The sequence below is a fragment of the Dendrobates tinctorius genome, unplaced genomic scaffold (assembly GCF_039654945.1).
Source record: "Dendrobates tinctorius isolate UK_male_01 unplaced genomic scaffold, ASM3965494v1 ptg000226l, whole genome shotgun sequence".
In the NCBI taxonomy this organism is placed as follows: Eukaryota; Metazoa; Chordata; class Amphibia; order Anura; family Dendrobatidae; genus Dendrobates; species Dendrobates tinctorius.
Window position 1 is genome coordinate 4,356,494 of NW_027361893.1, and position 25,319 is coordinate 4,381,812.

Consider the following 25,319-nt stretch of genomic DNA (forward strand, 5'->3'; position numbering starts at 1 on the left):
CAAAATGGCACAAAATGACACTAAAACAGTACAATTCAATACAATTCAAGCAGGACATGACTGCTGAAGACCGGCAAAATATCATTTATTATTCCACACATACAGCTCTCACGGAGTTCACTCTTGGAGGTTTTAAATCAGCTTCTTATCACCACAAGAGCTGCTTTTTAAGCCCTCAAGAGTGAAATATGCCTGGCAGAGGTCCTTTCAATAAATTATTTATTTTAAAAAAGTTAAATAAAAAAGGATAACCCCCTCATATATACAATCCCATGTAACCTCATACATACAGTCCCATATATATATATACAGTCCCATGTAAAGTCATACATACAGTCCCACGTATATGAGCCACATAATTATCAGCATATACCATATATATATATAGTATATGAGCTGGTGCTAGTACTCCAGCCTCATGGCCATAGTATTTCTCATTGTACCCCTTTATATTGCAGTATATGAGCCACATAATTATCCCTTTCTTTTAGTAATATGCCCCATCTTTATCCCCTTCTTTTAGTAATATGCCCCATCATTATCACCTTCTTGTAGTAATATGCCCCATCATAATCCCCTTCATGTAGAAATTGCCCATTCCACTACCTCCATCATTTCCTTCTCCCCACCACCCCATTATTGCCCTTTCGACAACCCCATCATTGCCCTCTCCCCACCACCGCCTTCTTATCACCCCCATCACCGCCTTCTCCATTGCCCTCTCCCCATCACCGCCTTCTCCATGACTCCCATCATTGCTTCTCATCACATCCATCAACTCACCTACACACGCACACAAACACACACCTCTCACCTAGACACACACACACACACACACACCCCTCACCTCTCCTCACCGGCAGCTTCCTCTCACTGGCACAGCAGCCGCGGGGCTGAATGATGATGTCATCCAGCCGCGTCGCTGACTGCTGTGTCAGGGAGGAAGCGACACAGGAACACGGGACTGCTGCCTCTCCGACCCACCGCCCTGCTTGCCTCCACATGGCTAATTTGCATCGCATGTAAATTAGCCATGCGGACACGCGGCACACCCGACCATGTGTCGAGGCACACTAGTGTGCCGCGGAACACTGGTTGAAAACCACTGTTCTAGGAGACCAGTCTGATTCCTGCTCCTCTAAAGCTAAGTTTTCTGCTTTGCCTGTTAGCATTTGTGTTTTGTTTTTGTTTGCCTTGCTTTTCTGGATTCTGCCATTCCCTGCTGGGGTGAGCTGAATCTCCTTTTGCCGGTTGCTCTGTCTTCAGAATATTCCTGAGTACTGACATAGCTTTTTTGAAGCCTAGCGTCTTCAGGGCCTTTTTCACTGTCAGTCTGTTGGCTCTTAATTTCATAGGGTTTTTCACGGATTGCAGACAGCAGCCTTCCTGTCCTTTCGTATCTAGTTAGCTTGGGCCCCGTCTTTGCTCAGTCTATCTTTCTGTCTGTGTTAGTGTTCTTTCTTCTTGCTTCACCGTCATTATATGTTGGGGGCTGCCTTTTGCTTTGGGGGTCTGCTCTGGGGCAGTTTAGATTTCCCTTTCTGTCTTTAGGCTATATAGTCCTCCGGCTGTGATCGAGGGGTCAAGGGCATCGTAGGAACCCCCCACGGCTACTGCTAGTTGTGTTGATAGGTTCAGGGGTCTGCAATCCGATAGCTGCCAACTTCTCTGGTTTTCTGGACTTAGCTAGCATTTCTGTTTTTGCCTCCTACGGTGACTCATTCATAACACCTTTCCACCCCTTCAACCACAAGGTCCGACGGGCTGCGTTGGTTAATCCTGCCGTTCTGGCAGCTAGTCGGAGTGAGTCGGCTGAGGCATCTGATAAGAAGGCAGCTGCACCTCTGATTAGAGGAATGGAGGAACGAAGTTTGTCTCTAGACATTCCATTCTTTATATTCTCCTCCAACTGGTCTAACCATATCAACATGGATCTCTCAGTACATGTGGCCTATATTGCTGGCTTGAAGGCTGACATGCATGCTTCCCAGGTCCTCTTGAGGAGTGTATCAGCTTTGCGATCTAAGGTGTCAGACAGCATACCCAAATCCTCCACTGGCAGGGAAGATCGGCGTGAAGTGGAGGCTACAGCCGCATCAACCTTGGGTGCCTTAGCCCAAGAGGCCAAATCCTCATCGTCAAACAGATATCTCCGCTTGGATATTGCGGGCAAGAATATCCTTTCCGTCATTGTCTGTGGACCCACTCTGTTTGTAGCATCCATTGCCACTTCTTCTGGTACTGCCACTTCTTCTGGTACTGCCACGTGGGGATACCACTGGCTCCTCCAGTGGAAGCCAAACAGGGTTGTTTGGCGTCTATCGCACCAATCAGCAGCTGCAGGCCATGCTAGGCCTTTCCTAGGAACTGGTCTAAGATCGGTGCTCTTACAGCACCGATCCAGGCAGGCTATCGGCAGGGCATAGTGAGGTGACACCACCGCTGTGCCCTGCGATTGGCTGGATCGATGTGATTGCCGATTGTGCCAATCTGAGAGGTTTTCACTAATACCTGGGGTTGCCAGTACATCAGTACTCGAATCTAGGTTGGGCCATCACAGTTTCAGCCAGTCTGATTAGCTGAAACAATGAGAGGCTGCGATTGGCTGTTCAGAATTGAACAGCCAATCACAGTGATCATGAGTATGGGTGGGCGGAGACACCTCCCGGGATGCCGACACCATCTTCCCACAGGTAAGAAGGCACTGGAATTTTCATGCGATAACCGCAACTTTGGTCGCAGTGTTGCATTAAAGGGCATAATGTACTATTCCGTGAATGGGAAGTAAGGCCCAGGTCACATGGATGGAATAATACATCAGATGGCAGAGAGGGGTTAAGAAAACCCCACATTCCAACATTCTGATCATAAAAAAAGGCTTCTTCTCTATGTGACATCTCTGATGTTTATTAACAGTTGATTTCCAAGTAAAATATTTCCCACATTAAGAAAATTAAAAAGGCTTCTCCTCTGTGTGACTGCTCTGATGTTTAACAAGACGCTCTTTCTGGTTAAAACATTTCCCTCATTCAGCAAAAAGGCTTCTCTCCTGTGTGAGATTTCTGATGACTAACAAGATGTGATTTCCGGTTAAAACATTTCCCACATTCTGAACAGGAAAAAGGATTCTCCCCTGTGTGACTTCTCTGGTGTTTAACAAGGTCTGATTTCCATGTAAAACATTTCCCACATTCTGAACAGGAAAACGGCTTCTCCCCTGTGTGAATTCTGTGGTGCCTAACAAGATTACATTTCTGGTAAAAACATTTCCCACATTGTGAACAGGAAAAAGGTTTCTCCCCTGTGTGAGTTCTGTGGTGATCAACAAATTGTGATTTACGTGCAAAACATTTCCCACATTCTGAACATGAAAAAGGCTTCTCCCCTGTATGAGTTCTGTGGTGTCTAACAAGATACTCTTTCCGGTTAAAACATTTCCCACATTCTGAACATGAAAAAGGCTTCTCCCCTGTGTGAATTCTCTGGTGCTTAACACAAACTGATTTACTGTTAAAACATTTTCCACATTCTGAACAGGAAAAAGGCTTCTCCCCTGTGTGAACTCTCTGGTGACTAACAAGATATGATTTCTGCGAAAAACATTTCCTACATTCTGAACAGGAAAAAGGCTTCTTCCCTGTGTGAGTTTTCTGGTGACTAACAAGATATGATTTCTGGTTAAAACATTTCCCACATTCTGAACAGGAAAAAGGCTTCTCCCCTGTGAATGACTTTTTTGCTTTAAGAGCAGTTTGTTTTTTAATGCTTCTTTTGGGACTTTGATTTTCCTTAGTAGTTGGTAATGAATCAGAAGATGGGACCTGTTTCATATGATCAGATGACAGAACACTGCTGTGAATGGATGATGGTATATCTGAAGTAATAGCATTCACTTCAGTTGTATCTTGTAGAATCTCAAGATCATCAGATTTAAAAATTGAAGATGTCAGCTGTCCCTCTGGTCTCTTGGTACAGTCATCTGCCAAGATAAAAAATAATTATTTTTAATAAAATATCCATGAGTTTTATATATTTTTTAACATTTCTACTTCAACTATCAATAAAAATGGCAAGCTATGTAAAAAACTAATTGTTTACCAAGACAATGACAGTTCACAGCCTAATAGAAAACCTTGTTGGATGAACCAGTAGTGTGTGGTGTTCAACTGTTTGTTCATTCTACCTCCCAAATATCGAATAAAAAGAAACCAACAATGTTATGTAGGCATAAATAATACCAATTCTCCTCTCACAAAAAAAGTCCCCACTCAGGTGCAACATCTGTCAATGGATAAACAGAGGTTCCCACACTATTAGTGGCTCAAAAGCTGCTAAAAAGCAACAAGGTTTCTATAAACCAATCCAACAATATACACTCTCACTTCTGAGTCTTGCAGTGTGCCCAAACAACATTTAGGATCCCTGTATTTAGCAATATTATAGTAAGAAGAATCCACTTAATTTACAGTGTGCATCTCCTGGAGCACAATCTAGGCACTAAGTGTTGGGAAATAAAATGGCAAATTTTCACTCTCCAACATCCACTGCATGTTAATTTCCGGAAAGTGGCCGTGCAGTCAAAATATTCACATACTCCGATAGATAACAACCTTCAGTGAATTAATTTATAAAAATTGAATCAATTTATGGGGATTTCGACTATTCTGGCTTTCTGTTATTTAGTTATATAAGGGCTTCTGCATATGGTGTGTCCAATCTCATCTGGGATCTGTTCCTGGTCTCCAGCTGGAGTAATCTGCTCCCTACTTCAGCCAACTGGAAAGTACCACACCCTACTAAAGCTCAAAGCATATGGCTGGAATCTGCCAGATACTGCGTTGTTGTCCTCTGGTTCAATCCTCTGGGCTCAGCTCACGGCTTGTGTATTTTTTTTCCCTGCTGTGACCGTGGTCCTTATACTCACTACTCGTGTCTTCTGATTCTGACCCAGCTACTTGACTATTCGTCTTGCCATCTAAGGCTAGTTTCACACTAGCGTTTCACTGACCTGCGTTGGTCTGTGCACGGGCGCAGATAAGCTCCACCCCCTTATGTGCCTCCTCCTGTTAGCTCCGCCTATGGGCGCATGACGCTGCATGCGACCTGCGTACCCTATCTTTAGCATTGGGTGTGCAGGCCGTGCACAGGTATGCGTTTGCCAGCGCATGAGTCCTTTTGATGGTGCGCCAACCTGCGCCAAACGCACCGTGTTGCATTTTGGTGCGCTCGGCGCACTGTCAAAAGGACGCATGTGCTGGCAAACGCATACCTGCACACGGCCTGAGTACACAATGCTAAAGATAGGGTACACAGGTCGCATGCAGCGTCACGTGCCCATAGGCGGAGCTAACAGGAGGAGGTGCGGCAGGGGTCGGAGTTTAGCGGCGGCCGTGCGCAGACCGACACAGGTCAGTGAAACGCTAGTGTGAAACTAGCCTTACACCATAGAATAGCAGGTAACACCGTAGTCCAAGCCTAGGGGCCCCACTGTAAGTCCTGGTCCATGTAAGGGTGTTAAAGGGCGATGAGCAAGGCAATCCTTGGGATATGGAAAGCAGAGAAGATAGTGCCAAGCGTGTTCATGGTGGACATCTTTTGAGCTGCCAGGTTACCCAATACATTGTGTCTGCAAACTATTCCAGTTAGATCTACATTCAAATAGCTAGATGGCACTCCTTCCCTTCTGAACCCTGCCATGTGCCCAGACAGTAGTGTACAATCATGTGTAGGGTATGGTGCGAAGTTGGAAAATAATTTGTAAGAACGATTTGTTTTCTATTATCCTTTGTGAATAATTTCAAAGTTATCACCACCTAAAGTGACACACGTCAGATTTTAAAAATGGGGCCTGATTAGGAACACAAAACAGGCTGCGGGAAGAGGTTAAATCCGAGTATTTTGGACACTGAATTACAATCAGCAAAATGTCACCGGCAATGGCGGCGCCTGCGCAGTAGCATCTATAACTAAGACATAGATGCTACTGGACAGGCGCCGCCCGTGTCATTTTGCTGGATGTAATTTTTTTGTAAGCCTCACAATAGCCACAATATTATAGGCATTATCAACAATAATATCAACACTATTATATGCATTATGTAAAAATGGGGGGCAGGTCACTGATGGATCAATGACCTGTCATAAGCCAATACAGATGAATATGTGAATATGTATGCAGAGCAACACATAAAGCCATGCCCCAGAGCACAAGAATCTCATTAACTGAAAACTACAAATACAGATTAAACAACCACAAGACGGATTTCATCAATCCATGGATCAATGTAATCAGTATAACGGCGCTGACCTGACACTGTGTGTAGGTTACTGTGCACAATCCTGCTGACAGGTTTACTTTAAATTTAGATCTTAGGCATTTGGAAGAGGTGATGGAGAACTTTTTTAAAGACTATTGTCATGATCCAGACTGGGTTTTGAATCCTGTTTTCCCTTTTTCCCGGTCTGGTGATGTCAGGGGGTTAACCTTTCTCAGTCTCAGTTTGGGTTCAGGTTGGCTATTTATTGCCGCTGATTCCTGCAGGCGATGTCAGTTATAGTTTTTTGCCTATGGCTGCTGTAGCGGACTCTGATTGCTCTGATTTGTCCTGCTGCATTTGCTGCCAGAACCCGTGTCTCTGTTTTCCCCTATTCCCGTCCTGACTCAGTGTTTCCCTTTAGTGTGTTGACTCCCTGGTTTTGACTTGGCTTGTATCCTGACCTGCTTCTGTCTTTAGCTTATCCGCTCCTGACCGTTACTGATCTTCTCAGCTTGTCTCGGACCCTGAGTTTGTTTATTCCTTTTGGTACTGTGCTACAGGTTGTTGCTTTACCTGGCTTGTTTGACTATTCTGCTGCCACCTGGTGGTAGTGTGGCGCCCCTGAGGCTCAGTCGCCACAGAGGTACTGCACCTTCTCCTAAGGTGTAGTGCCCCACCAACTAGGTAAGTTGGGAACTCCTTTCCACACTCCAACATCTGCATCCCACACACAGGATAGTTCAGTAGGTCAACCTAAGAAAACAAAAAGCAAAAAACACAAATGTCCTGAACTAAAAAGTAAAAAATATACAGCAAATAATGCATAAAGGTAGTAATAATAAGGGTATTTAGTAAACATAATTTTGATCAAAATAATGTGCAAGCCATCCCGCCACATCACGGCAACCCTTGTGGGACAGTCCCTACTCTAGTATTTAAAACCTTTTCACTTGCCAAGTGACGTGAATGTGAATAAGGATCGAGCGGCTGAACCACTAGTAACAGCTTAGGCCAGACTGGATGGCTTTCCCAGCTCAGAAAAAGGGCGGTCACACCCATATATGCACTGAATGCACAATGAAATGAATAAAAAACAAATCTGAACTGAGAAAGTAAGTTAATGTGTATGCACAATGTAAGTGCATATTAACACATGACCATTAACCAGAGAAAACAAAAAGCAAAAAACACAAATGTCCTGAACTAAAAAGTAAAAAATATACAGCAAATAATGCATAAAGGCAGTAATAATAATAAGGGTATTTAGTAAACATAATTTTGATCAAAATTATGTTTATTAAATACCCTTATTATTATTACTACCTTTATGCATTATTTGCTGTATATTTTTTACTTTTTAGTTCTGGACATTTGTGTTTTTTGCTTTTTGTTTTCTCTGGTTAATGGTCATGTGTTAATATGCACTTACATTGTGCATACACATTAACTTACTTTCTCAGTTCAGATTTGTTTTTTATTCATTTCATTGTGCATTCAGTGCATATATGGGTGTGACCGCCCTTTTTCTGAGCTGGGAAAGCCATCCAGTCTGGCCTAAGCTGTTACTAGTGGTTCAGCCGCTCGATCCTTATTAACATTCACGTCACTTGGCAAGTGAAAAGGTTTTAAATACTAGAGTAGGGACTGGCCCACAATGGTTGCTGTGACATGGCGGGATGGCTTGCACATTATTTTGATCAAAATTATGTTTACTAAATACCCTTATTATTATTACTGCCTTTATGCATTATTTGCTGTATATTTTTTACTTTTTAGTTCAGGACATTTGTGTTTTTTGCTTTTTGTTTTCTCTGGTTAATGGTCATGTGTTAATATGCACTTACATTGTGCATACACATTAACTTACTTTCTCAGTTCAGATTTGTTTTTTATTGTTTTTTATTAGTAGGTCAACCTAGCAGCTTCAGGCAGGGGGTAGCAGAGCACCCTTCGTGGAACCCTGCTTCGTAACACGAGATGTGCTGGGAGGTGGGTGGGGTTAGTATAAAAGAGAGGGAAAGTGGAGGATAGGAGGTCAGTCTGACGGGAGGTCAGGCGAGAGGAGTTCAGTTTTGAAGTTAGTTTTGAGTTCAGTTTGAGTTTAGTTTAGAAAGAGTGCTGTAGCTGCCTCAGTGATCTGAGCCAGCTGGCACGGGAAAGAGAAGAGAAGGAGAAAGACATAGACCTGCAACCTCAGCTTCCATAAGAGAGAGAAGGAACAGTGTGGAACGAAGGAGTGGGAGAACAGAGAGGAGTTGTGGGTTGGAAGAGGAACCCTGCCTATAGGTTCTCAGCGCAAGGCAGGGGCCCGGTCCCCAAGGTTGTATGGACACTTATGGTTCTGCAGCAGACACCGGTGGAGTAGTTGGCTGTAAATGCACTACTCCCATCAAAGACTTGGGACACAACAGCAACTGGATAGAGAGCCAGGACTCCTGAGAAGGGAGTCCCCGATAGAGGCTACAGCTGTCTGTCATACAAGTGAGGTTCTAGGAACATCTGACAGAAGGAATTCTAGAGAACTAAGGTACTGGAGTTCTTCACACTAAAAGGCGCAATAGAGGAGTCGTTCAGGAAAGGCGGAGTGTTGGAGAGGAGAACCCTGACTTGCCCGGGAGGTTGATTGAGTCTCTACCCCGGAGGACACGGCACGGAGGCAGGCACCAGTGGGTACCACGAACTGTGAGTAAAGCTTTGAAACTGCAAGTCCTGGTGTCCTCCATTCATTCGCCGTCAACACCTTCAGCACCGCTACATCTGGGTAACAGCATCTATACCATTCTGCGCCTCTCCTCATCCATTGCACCTACACTGCCCTGGGACTACAGCTCCACCTGTGGGGAGCTATACCATCTTTGCTGCAACATATCATCAGTCCCAGCGGATCTGCATGCAGTGTTGGCTTAACATCTCTCTTGCCAAACACCACGGGTGGCGTCACGAACTATTCCAATAAACTTTAACACCATTAACATCACCGCCATTGATATTGGGCATCCAGGCCACGGACTGGGTCACTGCTGCAGTGACACCTTCCCCCTGACACCGGCCCGGTACAGAGTACCCCGCTGCCCTGGGTGTGAGGGCGACCCAGTAGCCTTGCTGCTGCATGACAGGCCTGCTTTGTCTAGGTGTAGCCCTCCTTCCACTCTATTGCCATCAAGCGGAGCTTGCACCTACCTGCATTGCAGCAGCATGATACTATCAGGGAGTTACAGACTCACATTAGTCAGGGAGGCTGATCCCATCACAATCAACCTATCATACAGAATGAACTGGTAAAAAAAGACAGAGTAAAAAGCATTGTTACTTACCGGTAACAGTATTTTTCGGAAGCCCATGACAGCACCACGAGAGAGGGGATCCGCCTTTCAGGAACAGGAAACCTACAGACAAAAAGGGCGGCACCTCACCCACGCATCAGTTGGATTACAGAGTTTGAGAGGCTACCATGGTTAATGGCATAAATATATACATAATATATACAAGTTTGATTCTAAATTAAGCAACGCCCGTGAAAACTTCTAAGAGGAAGAAGTGCATCCCCACATGTGAAGGGAGGGAATTATGGGTGCTGTCAAGGGCTTCCGAAAAATACCATTACCAGTAAGTAACTTAATACTTTATTTGGACTCCCATGACAGCACCACGAGAGAATTACAGAGATGTAAACTAACTTAGGGAGGGACTACAGCCTGCAGCACCCTTAGCCCGAAGGTGAGATCTGAGGAGGCACCCATGTCTAACCAATAGTTGTTAAAAAAGGTGGAAGATGACCAAGTGGCTGCCTTACATATCTGGTCAATTGACACTCCAGATCTCTCCGCCCAAGATGACGCCATGGCACAAGTGGAATGCGGGCTCAGATTCTGTGGAGCCGGACTCCCACCTGCTGTATAAGCCAGAGAGATGGCCTCCCTAATACACCTCACTAATGTGCGTTTTGATACTCTAAGCCCTTTCTTAGGACCTTGGAAGGATAAGAATAATGCATTATCCCTTCTCCAAGGATCAGTAGCTGAGATATACTTTAGAAGACATCTCCTAACGTCCAATGCATGAAGTTTCTCCTCTTTAGGGTTAGAAGGATTAGGGAGAAGGGAAGGGAGCACTATCTCTTGTGACCTGTGAAAGTGTGATGCCACTTTGGGCAAGTACGCTGGGCCCGGTCTTAGGTTTACCTTGTCATGTAAGAACTCTGTATAAGGGGGAAGCCTGGAAAGTGCCTGTATATTATTGCTACCAGAAAGGCCGTTTTAATAGATAGAATTTTTAACATGGCCAAATCCAGGTGTTCGGATGGGCCCTCTGTCATAGCTGTAAGGACTAAATTTGGGTCCCATGGTATGCATTTATCCCTGTGTATTGGCCTAGATCTACCAACAGCTCTGATGAATCTAGAAACCCAGTTGTTATTGTTAGCAATATCACAGGTAAATAGAGCCCCCAGGGATGATATCTGCACTTTCAAAGTACTTGTGGAAAGACGTAACTCGAGACCCTTCTGAAGGAACTCTAGAATCTGTCTCGTGGGTATCCCATCCCTGAGATTAAACTCAGAGGTGGTCAGGAATCGTCTCCAGGTTCTAGCATAGATATTCATTGTAATTTGTTTTCTACTCTTCAGAAGGGTGTTAATTAAATTGGGGGAGAACCCTCTATCCCTCAACAATAACCTTTCAAACTCCACGCTGTCAAATGGAGCCCCGTCACTTGTGGATGGTTGATTGGCCCCTGGTAGAGAAGATCCGGAACGTCCAGCAGTATTTAGGGATCGCATACCGACATAGTCCTCAGCCATGCGAACCAGGTCCTCCTGGGCCAAAATGGGGCAATTAGTATGATCCTTGCCTGATCTTCCCTGATCTTCCTCACTACCAGAGGAAACAGGGCTAATGGAGGGAATGCGTAGGCCAGGGAGAAGTTCCATTTTGTTAGGAAGGCGTCCACTACCAGCGGATTTTCCCTGGGATTCAGAGAACTGAACTTTATACTTTTCTGTTTTCCCTCCTTGCAAAGAGGTCTTCCTCCAGCTGACCCCATCTGCGGACAATCTGGTTGAAGATGTCCGTATTCAACGACCATTCTCCTTGCCTCAGAATATTGCAGCTTAGAAAGTCTGCTTTTACGTTGTCCTTCCCTCTGATATGGAGAGCTGTCAAAGATTGAAAATGTCTTTCGGCTGTTTGAAACAGGCATTCTACTTGCATCAGGGCCTCGGAACGTGTTCCACCTTGGTGGCTGACGTAGGCCTCCGCCACCCGGTTGTCCAAGAGAATCCTGACATGGTGACCCTGTAGGCACACAAAGAGTTTTTTAACTGCCAGCTCTATTGCCAACAGCTCCTTCTGGTTGGATCAGGTTCCTGCCTGGGAGTCCCATTGTCCCTGGACCACCATGTCCCCCCATATGGGCCCCCCAACCTGAGGGGCTAGCATCTGTGGTTATTATGCATCTGCATTACCCAGGGAACTCCTGAAGATTAGTTGTTCTTGTCCAGTCACCATCTAAGGGATGCAAGGGTCGAAGGGCTCAATGATATCTGACCCTGTAGGGACCCCCCAAGGCCCTATCGCTAATTAGGACATCCTTCTGAAGGGGTCTAGTGTGAAACTGAGCCCACCTGATGGCCGGGATACACGACGTCAGGGAACCCAATAGCGACATGGCCTGCCTGAGGGTCATGGAGGGTTTATCAATTGCCCGTAATACCTGCTGTTGAATGTGTGTTAACTTGTCTGGTGGTAGACGACACTGTTGCACCTCTGAATCTAACACCAGACCTAGAAACTTTTGGACTTTTAAGGGCTGTAACCAGGATTTTTCATAATTTATTATCCAGCCTAGGTGCTCCAGCCTGGACCTAGCCCTTTCTATCGGAGACTGACAATGGTTCACTGAATTACCCACAATCAGAAAGTCATCTAAGTAGGGGACAATAAGGATATTTGATTCCCGCAGATGAGCCATGACTTCGGCAACTATCTTTGTGAATACCCGGGGGGCTGCTGAGAGACCAAAGGAGAGAGCCCTAAACTGATAATGGCAGACTAAACCCCCCATTGAAACTGCCACCCTCAAGAACCGCTGGAAATCTGTGTGGATAGGGACACGATAGTATGCATCTTTCAAATCCACGACTGCCATGAAACAGTTTTCAAACAACATCTTTATTGCCGAGCCGATCGATTCCATCTTAAAGGTTCAGTTAATCAGAAACTCATTAAGGGACCACAGATTAATAATCGTTCTGAATTACTTGTCTGGCTTCTGGATCAGGAACAGAGGAGAGTAGAAACCCCTACCTCTCTCAGATTCCGGAATCTCCACTAGGACATTTTTTTAGGCATAAATTCAAAACCTCCGCTTTCAAAGCTGACTGTTCAAGTGGAGAAGACCGTAGGGGAGTTAACTTAAAACTATCTCACGGAACGTAACTAAACTCCAGCTTGAGTCCGGTGGCTATTACTCTCCGCACCCAGTCACTATTTGCGATTTATAACCATGCTTGAAGGAAGGCTGACAATTTACCCCCCACAGGAATTGCTAGTCATTGGGCAGGTTTCTTTCGTTCTCTTGAAGAATGTTTGAACATAAAAACTGCACCTCTCCTTCTATCTTCCCACTTGGGACGGTCTCTAGCAGGTGATGGGATGCGTCTTCTCTCTTGACCAAACTTCTTTCTATTGAAAGAACGTCGGTAAGATGCGGACCACAAATTAGGGAACTTCTTTTTGTCATCCCCCGCCTTGTCCAGCAACTCATTCAAGACTGGACCAAACAGATATTCCCCTTCGCACGGGATAGCGTAGAATTTTGATCTGGCTTAGATGTCTCCTGGCCAGCACTTTAACCACTAGGCTCTGCGGGCCGCATTGGAAAGTCCTACTGCTCTAGCAGCCATTCTAACTGCATCAACTGAGGCATCCGGCCCCCTGAATCACTGGCAGGGCACCCAGAATTGTCTCTCTAGGAGCCTCTTCCTTTAACTGAGACTTCAGCTGGTCCGACCAGACCATCATGGATCTGACCGTACACGTTGATGCTACCGCTGGTCTTAAGGAACCGCCCGCCATCTACCAGGTTCCTTTAAGGAAGGTGTCTGCCTTCCTGTCGAAGGGTCTTTAAGGGTCCCCATATCCTCGAAGGGTAGCGAGGCTCTTTTTGATGCCTTGGTAACTGCCACATCTAAGTTAGGGGCCTTGTCCCAGGTATTAACTAACTGCCGGATCCTCAAAGGGGTATCTGCGCTTGAGAGCTGGAGGTAAAGAACCCCTCTTTTCTGGTTTCTTCCATTCCCGGCGAATCAGCTCTTGGATTTTTTCATTTAAAGGGAAGGCCTTTCGCTTTCTCTGATCCAGCCCTTTGAACATGACATCCTGCATGGATAACTGTGGCTTGGGTTCCTCTATCCCCATCATCCGCCTGACCACTTTTACCAACTTATCAACTCAGTCTAGGGGCAGGCAGAAATGACCGGAGTCTTCCTCCACTGAAGAAGCCGAGAGGGATGAATCGGAGGAGTCCTCATTTCACCCCCATTCCGCCGAAGAGTCTAAATCCAGAAGGGCCACATACTTTGAGCTTCCCGCTTGGGAAAGGGACTTTAGGGATTCCCTTACTTCCGCCCTGACTATATCTTTCAGGCTTGCAGCGATATTAGGTGATTCCTATGCTACCTGAGGGAGGATAGTAAAAGGCAATATGGTCTATCTAGACGTAATGCCATTCCACCCCTTCCCCTTCCAGAGACCTCACCGTCTGCTGGATACAGGGGGTACACAACGTTTTAGGGCATGAATCAGGTAGGGGGCATCTACAGAGGGCGCATTCCCTGTGTTTTGCCTTACCCATGCACTTCTTCCCCTAAAATAAAAACATAAGGGGAAGCCGTATCACTGAGTGAACATACACTTAGATCACTTACCAGTGCAGCGAATAGGTACCGGAGTATGAGGGGGATTTCTCTCAGTCGATGCTCCTGACCCCCATCTGGAGGAGCTCTTATGACTGGACTGGTCACTCCGCTTGCCACGCTCTGTGCTGTCCCAGGATTTTTGCTGACCCCGAGCCTTCTGTATGTCGTGCTGATGTTCCTCTAGGGGCTGCTGCTGCTCTTGCTCGTTCTCCATTATTATATAAAATAATGTGGCAAGAAGCACAGAACTTCCCTGGTGCCATGCTTTTATACCCCTCCCCCGGCAGCAGACGTGCCATGCCACCCCCCGATTGGCCCCTCCACCCCCAGCAGGCACAGCCATCACCCAGCGGCTCCCGTGTTCCTTGGCGCCCGTTACGATGGGAACCGCCATCTTGGATTCTTTGCACTTGCGCAGTGGCGCCGCTGACCCGGAAGCGCATGCCGCGCTCCAAACACCGCCGTCAGCCCCCACACCGCTGGAACAGAGGATCCCGGGGTATATTCACCCGGCTATGGCTTCTATGGAGGAGGACATCCTCCGGACTCCGCTCCCTGCTGTGAACGCCACTGCCACGCAGCCCAGCAAGGACCTACCGTGGCGTCTCCAGGAGCTCCGCACCGGCCGAGGTAGGAGACCCCCCTGCTACCTGTGTCAGCCAGCCAGCATGGGATCCATCATCTGTAGGATCCAGTCTCCACAGGAACAGGAAACCAACTGATGCGTGGGAGAGGTGCCACCCTTTTTGTGTGTGTAAGTTTCCTGTTCCTGAAGGGCGGATCCCCTCTCTGTGGTGCTGTCATTGGAGTCCAAATAAATTATGTTACATCCACAACAATGTAAATATGAGGGGAGAACACCAACGCTAAACCAGAGTTGCACTCATTTATGGTGGACTATTGGAGCTACTGTGAGTCCTGACCAAAAGAGTAGAGAAAGTATTAGTGCCCCCCATTTCAGGAGAGATTGTGCAGTAATCTGAATTCCTTAGGATTGAAAACATAATGGAATTTATGACGTGGAGTGAATCCATGAAACCAGGGCTCGAGCCATGCCAACACATCTCCTGCAGGTGTGAATAAATGTATATTACAGCTATAAGCCACGCACAGCTTAGAGATATATCATGGCACAGGTGTAATGTTTTTATGTACTCTATCACAATTCTCCTTGAAATTTGTTAGTTTTAATACAAATTGAAAGTCAGGATAAAGGGAAACTCTGTTGTTATTGCACAGAAATTCACACTTCGCCTCACTGCACATTTAATGTTGTTGATCATAAAAGTGAAGTTTGGACAGAAAGACTGGAGCTGGTCTTGTAGGGACCATATGAACACATTCAGCAGCACAGAAGAGAGAGAAGGTAGATTCATCCAATAAGATATCATGTATCTAGGAAGCCAACAGCATCATTACCCTCCGCTTTCTCTTAGAGAACCATCATAATACTTTTCTTCAAGTGATTTTCTAACTTGTCAGCACATTCTACGTACGCTGTCATTTGGCTTTGTAGTTCACAGATCTGGGCAGGTAACAGTCAGTCTTCTAACCCCAGGGGGTAGGTGGATATTCCAGGTTGTAAGTTCTATAGAAAAAGGCTTTCAATGCTCAAAGTCATTTGAACAGTTTTGTGTGGAGGAGAATGTTGTAGTCGGGAGGCAAAATAGTGATAATGGTGTGGTAGGAAGGGCCCCCACCGAGTGTCCTGGCCGGAACCAAGGGGACCGTCATCTAGGTTCCGGGGGAGTCTGTTTCCGGAGAGCAGAGCTAATGGACGGACCGCTGAGACTGACAGGTTGATTAGGGGAGGAGCCTACATAAAAGGGGAGGAGGACACTGGTCAGAGTGAGTCAGCAGAACGAGAGAGGAGCAGGAGACCATGGGAGCGCCTGGGAGCCAGAGCGACTAGCAGAAGCCAGAGAGAAGGACAGAGGCAGGAAAGAGACTCACGGTGGACCTCAGAGAGAGACGGCGCTGAGCTGACCGTCAGAGAACCGCTGCTCTGCTTCAGCCCGCGGCCGTTGCTGCCTCACTCCAGCTCGCGGCTGCGGCCTGCCCGCAGCCACCCGCGGCCGTTGCCGCCTCACTCCAGCCTGCGGCCATTGCCGCCTCGCCCCAGCCCGCGGCTGCTGCCTGCCCACTGCTGCCTGCAGCCACTCCGCTCCCGACCGCGGCTGCAGCTTGTTCATTGCCTCGCTCCAGTCCGTGGCAAGAGCCGGACCGTCGCCCGCCGGACCCCCTAGTGCAGCCGCTGGATGCGCCGGTGGCCTACCAACCGCCACCCCAGCACCGCCGCTGCTTGCCCCTGTCTGAGGACTGCGGCCTCGACTCTTCCACTCCCAGGCGGTGTCCTGCTGCCTCTGCTGGGGGACCCTCCGCCAAAGAACTCTTCTAGGGCCTGTTGTGCCCCTGCTTCGCCAGATCCTCAGCAGCTGGGCCCAGCGGCTGCTACACCGACGCACCACCATTCAGGACGCCGAGGGACGACAGGACAGATAAGTGACACTATATAACTAAGGACCCGTAGTCGGCCATACCGCGGCCCTATAGTGATCGGCATTTGCCGGCGTAGTCGTGTTCTCCTACACCAGTGTTTGCTTGTACTGAGTCCCTGCGAGGACAATTTATGTTATTTGTTTGGTTGCTTAGACTAGACTATAAAAAGTTATTACCTAAAGTTTAATCCGTCTCGCGTCTCATCACTGCATCCCGCGTACCTGCCATGACCACATTTTGCGTAGTCGGCAGGATGCAGTCTCCGAGCGCAGACAACGGCACCCCAGACCAAAGCGGGGCCGTAGATGCAGCAGATAACAAGGGCCCCCGGTCTAGCATTTCTTTGGGGGCTATGCTAAGCAACCTGCCACGGTTTTCCGGCTCCAACACCATGCTGTGGAGCTGGACAGAGTGAATGCGAGGGCTCTTCCGCATGCATGCGATGACCCCTGACCTAGAAGCCAAGGTAGCCCTCATGGCATTAGATGGGGAGGCCCAGAATTCAGTAATGTTGAGGTCCCCGGGACACCGCAACACCTTTGTTAGGGTCTTGTGGATTCTGGAAGAGACCCATGGGGATCCGACAAACGTGGGAGAGTTGAGGACCCGGTTGTTCAGTTGAATGCAGGGAGAGGGGGAGACCATCACCCAGTATATGAATGTCCTCCAGGAGTTATACACAGGCATCGAGCGGAAGGACGGTGTAGGGGTAGGACCCACTGACATTACCCTACGTGACCTGTTAGTGACTGGACTCCGAGACCCATTAATAAAGCAGGCATTGCAGGAGCAGGTCCGAGTGAACCCATGTATTGCCTTCTCTGAGGTGGGGAGTCAGGCGCGAGTGCGAGAGCAGGAGCAGGGAATGACGGTCGCCGTGGGAAAGGTCCGGAGTATGGAGGCCTCCATAAACGCTGTCGGGGAACCCCAATGGATAGAAGAGATGAAATAAGAGCTGAAGAACATCAAGGGCAAGTTGGCCGAAGTGAAAAGAAGGACCGAGTTCACGACTGGGCGGCCTAGTTTCAATCCCGGGCGCTGGGGTCTTGTAGTGTCCGGAGTGGCCGGGCCTCGCAGCCCCGGTGTTATGAGTGCGGGGGGCTGGGCCACTTCGCACGAGAGTGTCAGCGGCATGGGAGATGCCCACCCCGGCGCCCATTAAACTAGAGGGCTCCGAGCTGGGGTGGTGGCCGCTCAGAGCCAGAAGCCACAACAAAGGGTGGTGGAAGTTCCAAAGATCAGGTCACAAAATGTCCAGTGGTATGGGCAGAGGTCGAGGGCCGTGCCATACGGTGCCTAGTGGACACAGGGTCGCAAGTAACGACCATGCCTGCAACTTATTTTCGGCAGCATTTTCCCAAGGCAGCGAGACCCCAGTGGGGGTCCATGATAAGACTGGTAGCCGCCAATCAACAACCGGTCCCTGTCGCCGGAGTGGTTTGGCTGCAGATTACACTGTGTGGCAAATCCCTCGGTCGCCGGGGAGTCATCCTGACCCAAGAGGAAACTAAAACAATCATCCAGTCATCCTGGGCATGAACATACTGCGGGGGTTTGGCAATTTACTCCTCAATGACCCCATGCAAGAGACCCTGAACCAGTGGGGTTCACACACGGCCCAAGGGCAGGTCTTCCAGCAGTTGGTGCGGGAGGCGCGAGTTCTCCAGGACTGCTAGGAGGGCGAGGCACTGGGCAAAGTCATCGCACCAGCGGCTCCCCCGCTCGTGCTGCCCCCCCAGGCAGACAGTGGTGGCCCCGCTGATCCACGCCCCGGTGCCTTTGGAGGGCGTGGAGATGCAGGTGGAGCCATGCTACTCGGAACGCCTGCATCCTGGCATACTGGTGGCTCGCTCCCTGACCACGGTGCGTGGAGGGACCGTCCTGCTGCACTGCATCAACCTAGAAGACCAAGAGATCGTCTTAAAGCCCCGGGCCGAAATGGCCAAGCTGGTAAGACCTTTGGAAGAGGTGCTGCCAGCCCCTATGATCCAGTTAAAGGTGCAACCCGAGGACCCTTGGGCAGTAACTATTCGAACTCTGCATACTGACCTCGACCCAGGGGAAAGGTCGAAACATCCTGGAAAGAATGCGGGCCGAACCCTCCGGCCTGACTCCAGGTAGAAACACCCCTCGGACAGCATTACGAGGTATTCGCCAGCCACGAGGATGATTTTGGATGCACCACAGCCATCGCGTATCGAATTCCCACAGCAGGAACGGCCCCCCTCCGGGATCGATATCGTCAAATCCCTCCACAGCTATACCAGGAGGTGAAAACTTTACTGGGCCAAATGCTCCGGAAGGGGGTCTGTTGTGAGTTCATTTTCTGGTCTACCAGTTGTGAGTTCTCCTTCCAGGCTCCCTCTGGTGGTAACAGGAGGTAGTGAGGCTGATTTAATCAGTAGAGATCTGCCACCTGATAATGAGGATGACGATTGGACCTCAGGAATCTCAGATTGGATTTAAGACAGCCGACGCCCTACTCTGGTGCTGGTGATTCCTTCTGCTTGTCAGGTCTTGGTTCTCAGCTCTGTTCCAGTCAGCTCAAGCTAAGTTTCTCGGCTAATGTTCACACTTGATTTTGTTGTTCTATTCAGTTTTTTGTGTGGTCAGCCAGCCCCGGCTGGGGCTGTGCTGAATTTCCACCCTTATTTATCTGTATTTGCCAATTTGCTTTTTGTCCCTAATTAGATTGGCCTCTTTTTGCTCTGTCTCAGAATATTTCAGAGTGCTGATATAGTGGGAGAAGTCTAGTGACTTCAGGGTTAATTTTGTTATCAGAACTGTTGTACATTATTTTGTAGGGTTTTGGGCAGATTGCAGACAGTGTCTTTCCTTTCCTCTCCTTTCTAGTTAGTTTGGGCCCCATCGTTTGCTCAGCCTATTTTCCTGCCTGTGTTTGTGTTTTCATCTTGTTTCACCGTCAATACATGTGTGGGGGCTATTCCTTTGGGGTCTGCTCTGGGGCAGTTAGTTTTCCCCTTTTCTTGCTTTAGGCTTATTTAGTGCTCCGGCTGTGACGAGGCGTCTAGGTTCATCGTAGGTACGCTCCACGGCTGCTGCTAGTTGTGTGGTTAGGATCAGGGATCTGCAATCTGCATAGTTACCAACCTCTCTGGTTTTTCTGGGCTTAGCATGTTGAGGTTTTTTCCTCCTCGGTGACCCATTCATAACAGGGGTCATACGAGAAAGCCAGAGCCCTTGGGCGGCTCCCATCAAGCTGGTCCGCAAAAAGGATGGTACCCTACGCTTCTGTGTAGATTATCGGAAGCTGAACGCCTGCACCATTAAAGACTCGTACCCGCTGCCCCGCATAGAAGAGTCTCTGTCCGCCTTGGGGAAGGTGACGTACATCTCGACTTTAGATCTGGCCAGTGGATACTGGCAGGTGCCGATGTCGGAGGAAGACAGAGGCAAGACGGCATTCATTCTCCCCATGGGACTGTTTGAGTTCAATCGAATGCCGTTTGGACTGGCCAACGCCCTGGGAACCTTTCAGCGGCTGATGGAGTGGTGTCTGGGAGATCTCAACTTTGAAGCCACGCTGATATACTTGGACGATATCATCTATTCCGCCATGTTCGAGGACCACCTTTGGTGGTTGGGACAGGTGCTCGGCCAGCTGCAGAAGTACGGGTTGAAGGTAAAACCCCAGAAATGCCACCTGTTTCGCACCCAGATCGAATATCTGGGACATATCGTCTCGGCCAAGGGCGTTAGACCGTCCCTGGAAAAGTTTGCCACCATCCAGGGATGGCTACCCCTGAGACGGTAAAAGACATGCGCGCCTTCCTGGGGTTGGCCGGCTACTACCGTCGGTTCATAAAGAATTTTACACGCCGAGCCCTGCAGGATCTGCTAAAGGGGACTCCTGCCGGGGCGAATGGGCGGAAAATCCAGTGGCAACAACCGCAAGAAGATGCTTTTCAAGACCTTAAGGCTGCACTCTCGGGTGCCCCGGTGTTAGCTTATGCAGATTTCTCGCAACTGTTCATACTGCACACCGACGGGAGCCTCCACGGACTAGGGGCTGTGCTGTCACAGGTTGAAGACGGCCAAGAGAAAGTGATCGCCTATGGTAGCCGATCACTTCATGACTCCTAACGTAACCATGACAATTACAGCTCCTTTAAGCTCGAGCTCCTTGCGGTAGTGTGGGCCATGATGGAGCGGTTCGCAGAGTACCTGGCGGGCTCCGAGGTAGTGGTGCAGACTGACAACAACCCGCTGGCCCATTTAGAAAATGCCAAACTGGGGGCTCTGGAGCAGCGATGGGTGGCCCGGATGGCCAAGTTCAACTATAAGATCATCTATAAAAGGGGAGCAGAAAATGTACACGCTGACGCCCTCTCCAGGATCCGGCATACAACCCCAGGGAAAAGTCGGGACGAATTGGAAGGGGAAGAGACGCCATTTGCCCTCACCACCGCCGTGCTTACAGCTGCCACCCAAGGAGAATCCCATTCAGGACCATCACAGGGGAAGCTGGAACAATTATGGGACAGATGGATCCAACAGCAGCAAGAAGATGGGGAAATTGGACTCCTGCGCCGATGGGTGACCACCGGCAAACTGCCCACCGACTCTCAAAGACAGACTTTGACTCAGGATATGTTGCGCCAATGGGAGAAATCAGTCATCAAGAAAGGATTATTGTATCATAAGGCAGTGTCACGGGCGACGTCTGCTACAACTTGGCAGGTAGTTGTGCCCGGAGCCCAACGCGGGAAGCCCACGAAAAAGGGGCTCACTTCGGAGCTCAAAAGACCTTGCAATGGTTGCAGCAGATAGTTTACCATCCGCTCTTGCATGCTGCTGTGGAAGAAGTTTGCCGGGCCTGCCGCCCATGCGAGCTCGCTAAACCACCTGCACAACGAGCCCTGGTGCAAACGATAGTGACATCAGCGCCCCTCGAGCCCTTAACGGTGGACTATTTAACCATTGGTCCCACATATCAGGGGTATGAGCATTGTCTCGTCATGGTGGATCATTTCACCAAATTTGCCGTGGTAACCCCCACCCGAGATCAAACTGCAGAGTCAGCCGCCTATGCAATCTTCAAAAACTTTATCCAAGTGTACGGCTGCCCGCAACTAATACATTCAGACCAGGGAGCATGCTTCCTGGGAAAAGTCATGGAGGAATTACATCGTCTGTATGGTATCGATAAATCCCGAACCACGCCATACCACCCGCAGCGAAACGAGGCCTGCGAACGATTTAATCGGACACTAATTCAAATGTTGCGTACCCTGGAGAGTGACTGGAAGGCCCGCTGTCCCTGAACTAGTGTGGGTCTATAACAACCGGGTTACCGGCTATACCCCCTAGTCACTGCTATTTGGACGGGAAGGCAAAGGGATCACAGAAGTAGAATTGAACACGGAGGAACCCCAACCCTGGACCGGGGTATCATCATGGGTCCGAAACCACTGGCACCGGCTACAAACCCTCCACCAAATCGTCCATACAAAGGTCCAGGACCTAGAACACCCAGGGGGGACTCTGCCTCCACCCACTGACTTCCAATCTGGGGATCGAGTACTCGTACTAGACCAGCGTCCCCAGAACAAGTTAGAATCTCGGTGGGAAGAAAGCCCTTACCGAGTATTGCGCCGAATAAGCCCCGATGGGCTTGTGCACGAGGTACAACCTGAAAAAGACGGGGCATTTCCCACTCGTACTGTGCACCATAGTATGTTGCGGCCCTGTACATCCGCTGACTCCATGCGACCCGAGCCGACCCCTCAGGTCCCCGACCCCCCCGCCAACGGTCTGGGACCTGGATGACGAAGACTTCCCAGCCGTATCTGCGGGCCCTCCAAGAAATGACATCTCAGTAGGCCCAGTCAGCCCACCAGAATCTGTGAAAAATGAGGATGAATGAACTCATGGAGATCAACATCCAACACTGCGGAGACACCTCACATGTTTCTCAACGCAGTGATTCTAGGGCAATGCCCCCACCCTTATGGGAAATATGTAAATATATGCAAAGCACAAGCCACGGAGACACCATCACATGTTTCTCAACACAAGCAATGACTAGCCAGGTCTTTCCCCGGGAGGGAACAACCACGGGAAGGGCAGTCTCCAATGAAGGAAACCACCTATGCCAAAACATGGTATCCATCCACAGATAGCTGTTTCGGGGTATTGCCCCTCATCAGTGTGGAGTAGGAAACTGGCCAGTATTAGCAATGCCTAGTAGAAGACTGTGAAAAATGAGGATGAATGAACTCATGGAGATCAACATCCAAAACTGCGGAGACACCATCACATGTTTCTCAACGCAGTGATTCTAGGGCAATGCCCCTACCCTTATGGGAAATATGTAAATATATGCAAAACACAAGCCGCGGAGACACCATCACATATTTCTCAACGCAAGCAATGACTAGCCAGGTCTTTCCCCGGGAGGGAACAACCACGGGAAGGGCAGTCTCCAATGATGGAAACCACCTATGCCAAAACATGGTATCCATCCACAGACAGCTGTTTCGGGGTATTGCCCCTCATCAGTGTGGAGTAGGAAACTGGCCAGTAGGAGTAATGCTGTTGTGAGTTCATTTTCCCCTTCACCATTGAGGTCTGATGAACTCCCTCTTCTGATGAAGGAAGGTAGTGAGGCTGATCACCAAGCACCTGAGCTGGATGATGATGACTGGGTGACGGGAATTTCTGACTGGATATAAGGCAGCCGACGCCCTTCTGCCTTGCTGGTGATCTCTCTGAGGGATTCTAGGAGACCAGTCTGATTCCTGCTCCTCAAAAGCTAAGTTCTCTGCTCTGTTTTTTGCATTTGTGTTTTGGTTTTGTTTTTCCTTGTTTTTCTGGATTTCTGCCATTCCCTGCTGGGGTGTGCTGAATTCCTTTTTGCTCTGTCTTTAGAAAATACCTGAGTACTGATATAGTCTTTTTGAAGCCTAGCGTCTTCAGGGCTTTTTTCCCTATCAGCTGTTGGCTCTTTTGATAGGGTTTTGGCGGATTACAGACAGCAGCTTTTCTATCCTGTCCTTTGTAGTCAGCTTGGGCCCCATCGTTTGCTCAGCCTATCTTTCTATCTGTGTGAGTGTTTTTTCATCTGGCTTCACCGTCATTATATGTTGGGGGCTGCCTATTGCTTTGGGGTCTGCTCTGGGGCAGTTTAGATTTCCCTTTCTGTCTTTAGGCTATGTAGTTCTCCGGCTGTGATCGAGGGGTCTAGGGCACCGTAGGAACCCCCCACGGCTACTGCTAGCTGTTGTTGATAGGTTCAGGGGTCTGTAATCTGATAGCTGCCAACTTCTCTGGTTTTCTGGACTTAGCTAGTATTTCTGTTTTTGCCTCCTACGGTGACTCATTCATAACACAATGCCTAGTAGAAGACTGTGAAAATTGAGGATGAATGAACTCATGGAGATCAACATCCAACACTGCGGAGACTCCATCACATGTTTCTCAATGCAGTGATTCTAGGGCAATGCCCCCACCCTTATGGGAAATATGTAAATATATGCAAAACACAAGCCACGGAGACACCATCACATGTTTCTCAGCGCACCAGAATCGACCAGCCCACCACCACCCACCACCCCAGAAAGTTCCACCACAGTCAAACTCAGACGCTCCGAGCGGTCAACAGCTGGCAAACCCCCCGAACGTTACGAACAGGACCAGTTCGTATGGCAACAAGAACTGTCGCCTCCAAAGGATAACCCGAGTCTACTAAAGCCCTCGCCCGAGGACTGGCGAGCATACAGGATGGGGAAGTGTGGGAGAAAGGGCCGCCACCGAGTGTCCGAGCCGGAACCAAGGGGACCGTCATCTAGGTTCCGGGGGAGTCTGTTTCCGGAGAGCAGAGCTAAGGGACGGACCGCTGAGACTGACAGGTTGGTTAGGGGAGGAGCCTATACAAAAGGGGTGGAGGACGTTGGTCAGAGTGAGTCAGCAGAATGAGAGAAGGAGCAGGAGATAGTGGGAGCGCCTGGGAGCCAGCGCGATAAGCAGAAGCCAGAGAGGAGGACAGAGGCAGGAGGGAGACTCACGGTGGACTGCAAAGAGATGGCGCCGTGCCAACCATCAGAGAACCGATGCTTCGCTTCAGCCCGCGACTGTTGCCGTCTCACTCCAGCTCGCGGCTGTGGCCTGCCCGCAGCCACCCGCGGCCGTTGCTGCCTCACTCCAGCTCGCCGCTGTGGCCTGCCCGCTGCTGCCCGCAGTCGCTCCGCTCCCGACCGCAGGCTTGTTCATTGCCGCCTGCGGCTGCCATTGCCCCAATCCAGTCCGTGGCAAGAGCCGGGCCGTCGCCGGCCGCGGACCCCCTAGTGCAGCCGCTGGCTGCGCCGGTGGCCTACCAACCGCCACCCAGCACCGCTGCTGCTTGCCCCTGTCCGGGGACTGCGGCCTCGACTCTCCCACTCCCAGGCGGTGTCCTTCTGCCTCTGCTGGGGGACCCTCCGCCAAAGAACTCTTCTAGGGCCTGTTGTGCCCCTGCTTCGCCTGAGTGTCGGAACGCCAAAAAACTACGCCAGATCCTCAGCAGCTGGGCCCAGCGGCTGCTACGCCGACACACCACCGTCCAGGATGCCGAGAGACGTCAGGATGGATAAGTGACACTATATAACTAAGGATAAGGCTATAACTACGAATCTCGCATGTATAAC

At 49.2% G+C, this 25,319-nt stretch overlaps 2 protein-coding genes across 6 annotated transcripts in view; both read right to left on the reverse strand.

Annotated features, from left to right (window-relative positions):
* LOC141059241 (uncharacterized) overlaps positions 1–25,319 on the reverse strand; it is a 464,918-nt gene that overhangs the window by 311,517 nt on the left and 128,082 nt on the right. The gene's annotated exons all lie outside the window — the stretch shown is intronic.
* The window catches only part of LOC141059256 (uncharacterized), a 40,729-nt gene continuing 18,301 nt past the window's right edge, over positions 2,892–25,319 (reverse strand). For all 4 annotated transcript variants that reach the window (XM_073555571.1, XM_073555569.1, XM_073555570.1 and 1 more), the window contains one exon: positions 2,892–3,979. In XM_073555571.1, coding sequence (XP_073411672.1) covers positions 3,030–3,979 — 950 coding nt within the window. In that variant the 3' untranslated portion in view covers positions 2,892–3,029. The remainder of the gene's footprint in view (positions 3,980–25,319) is intronic.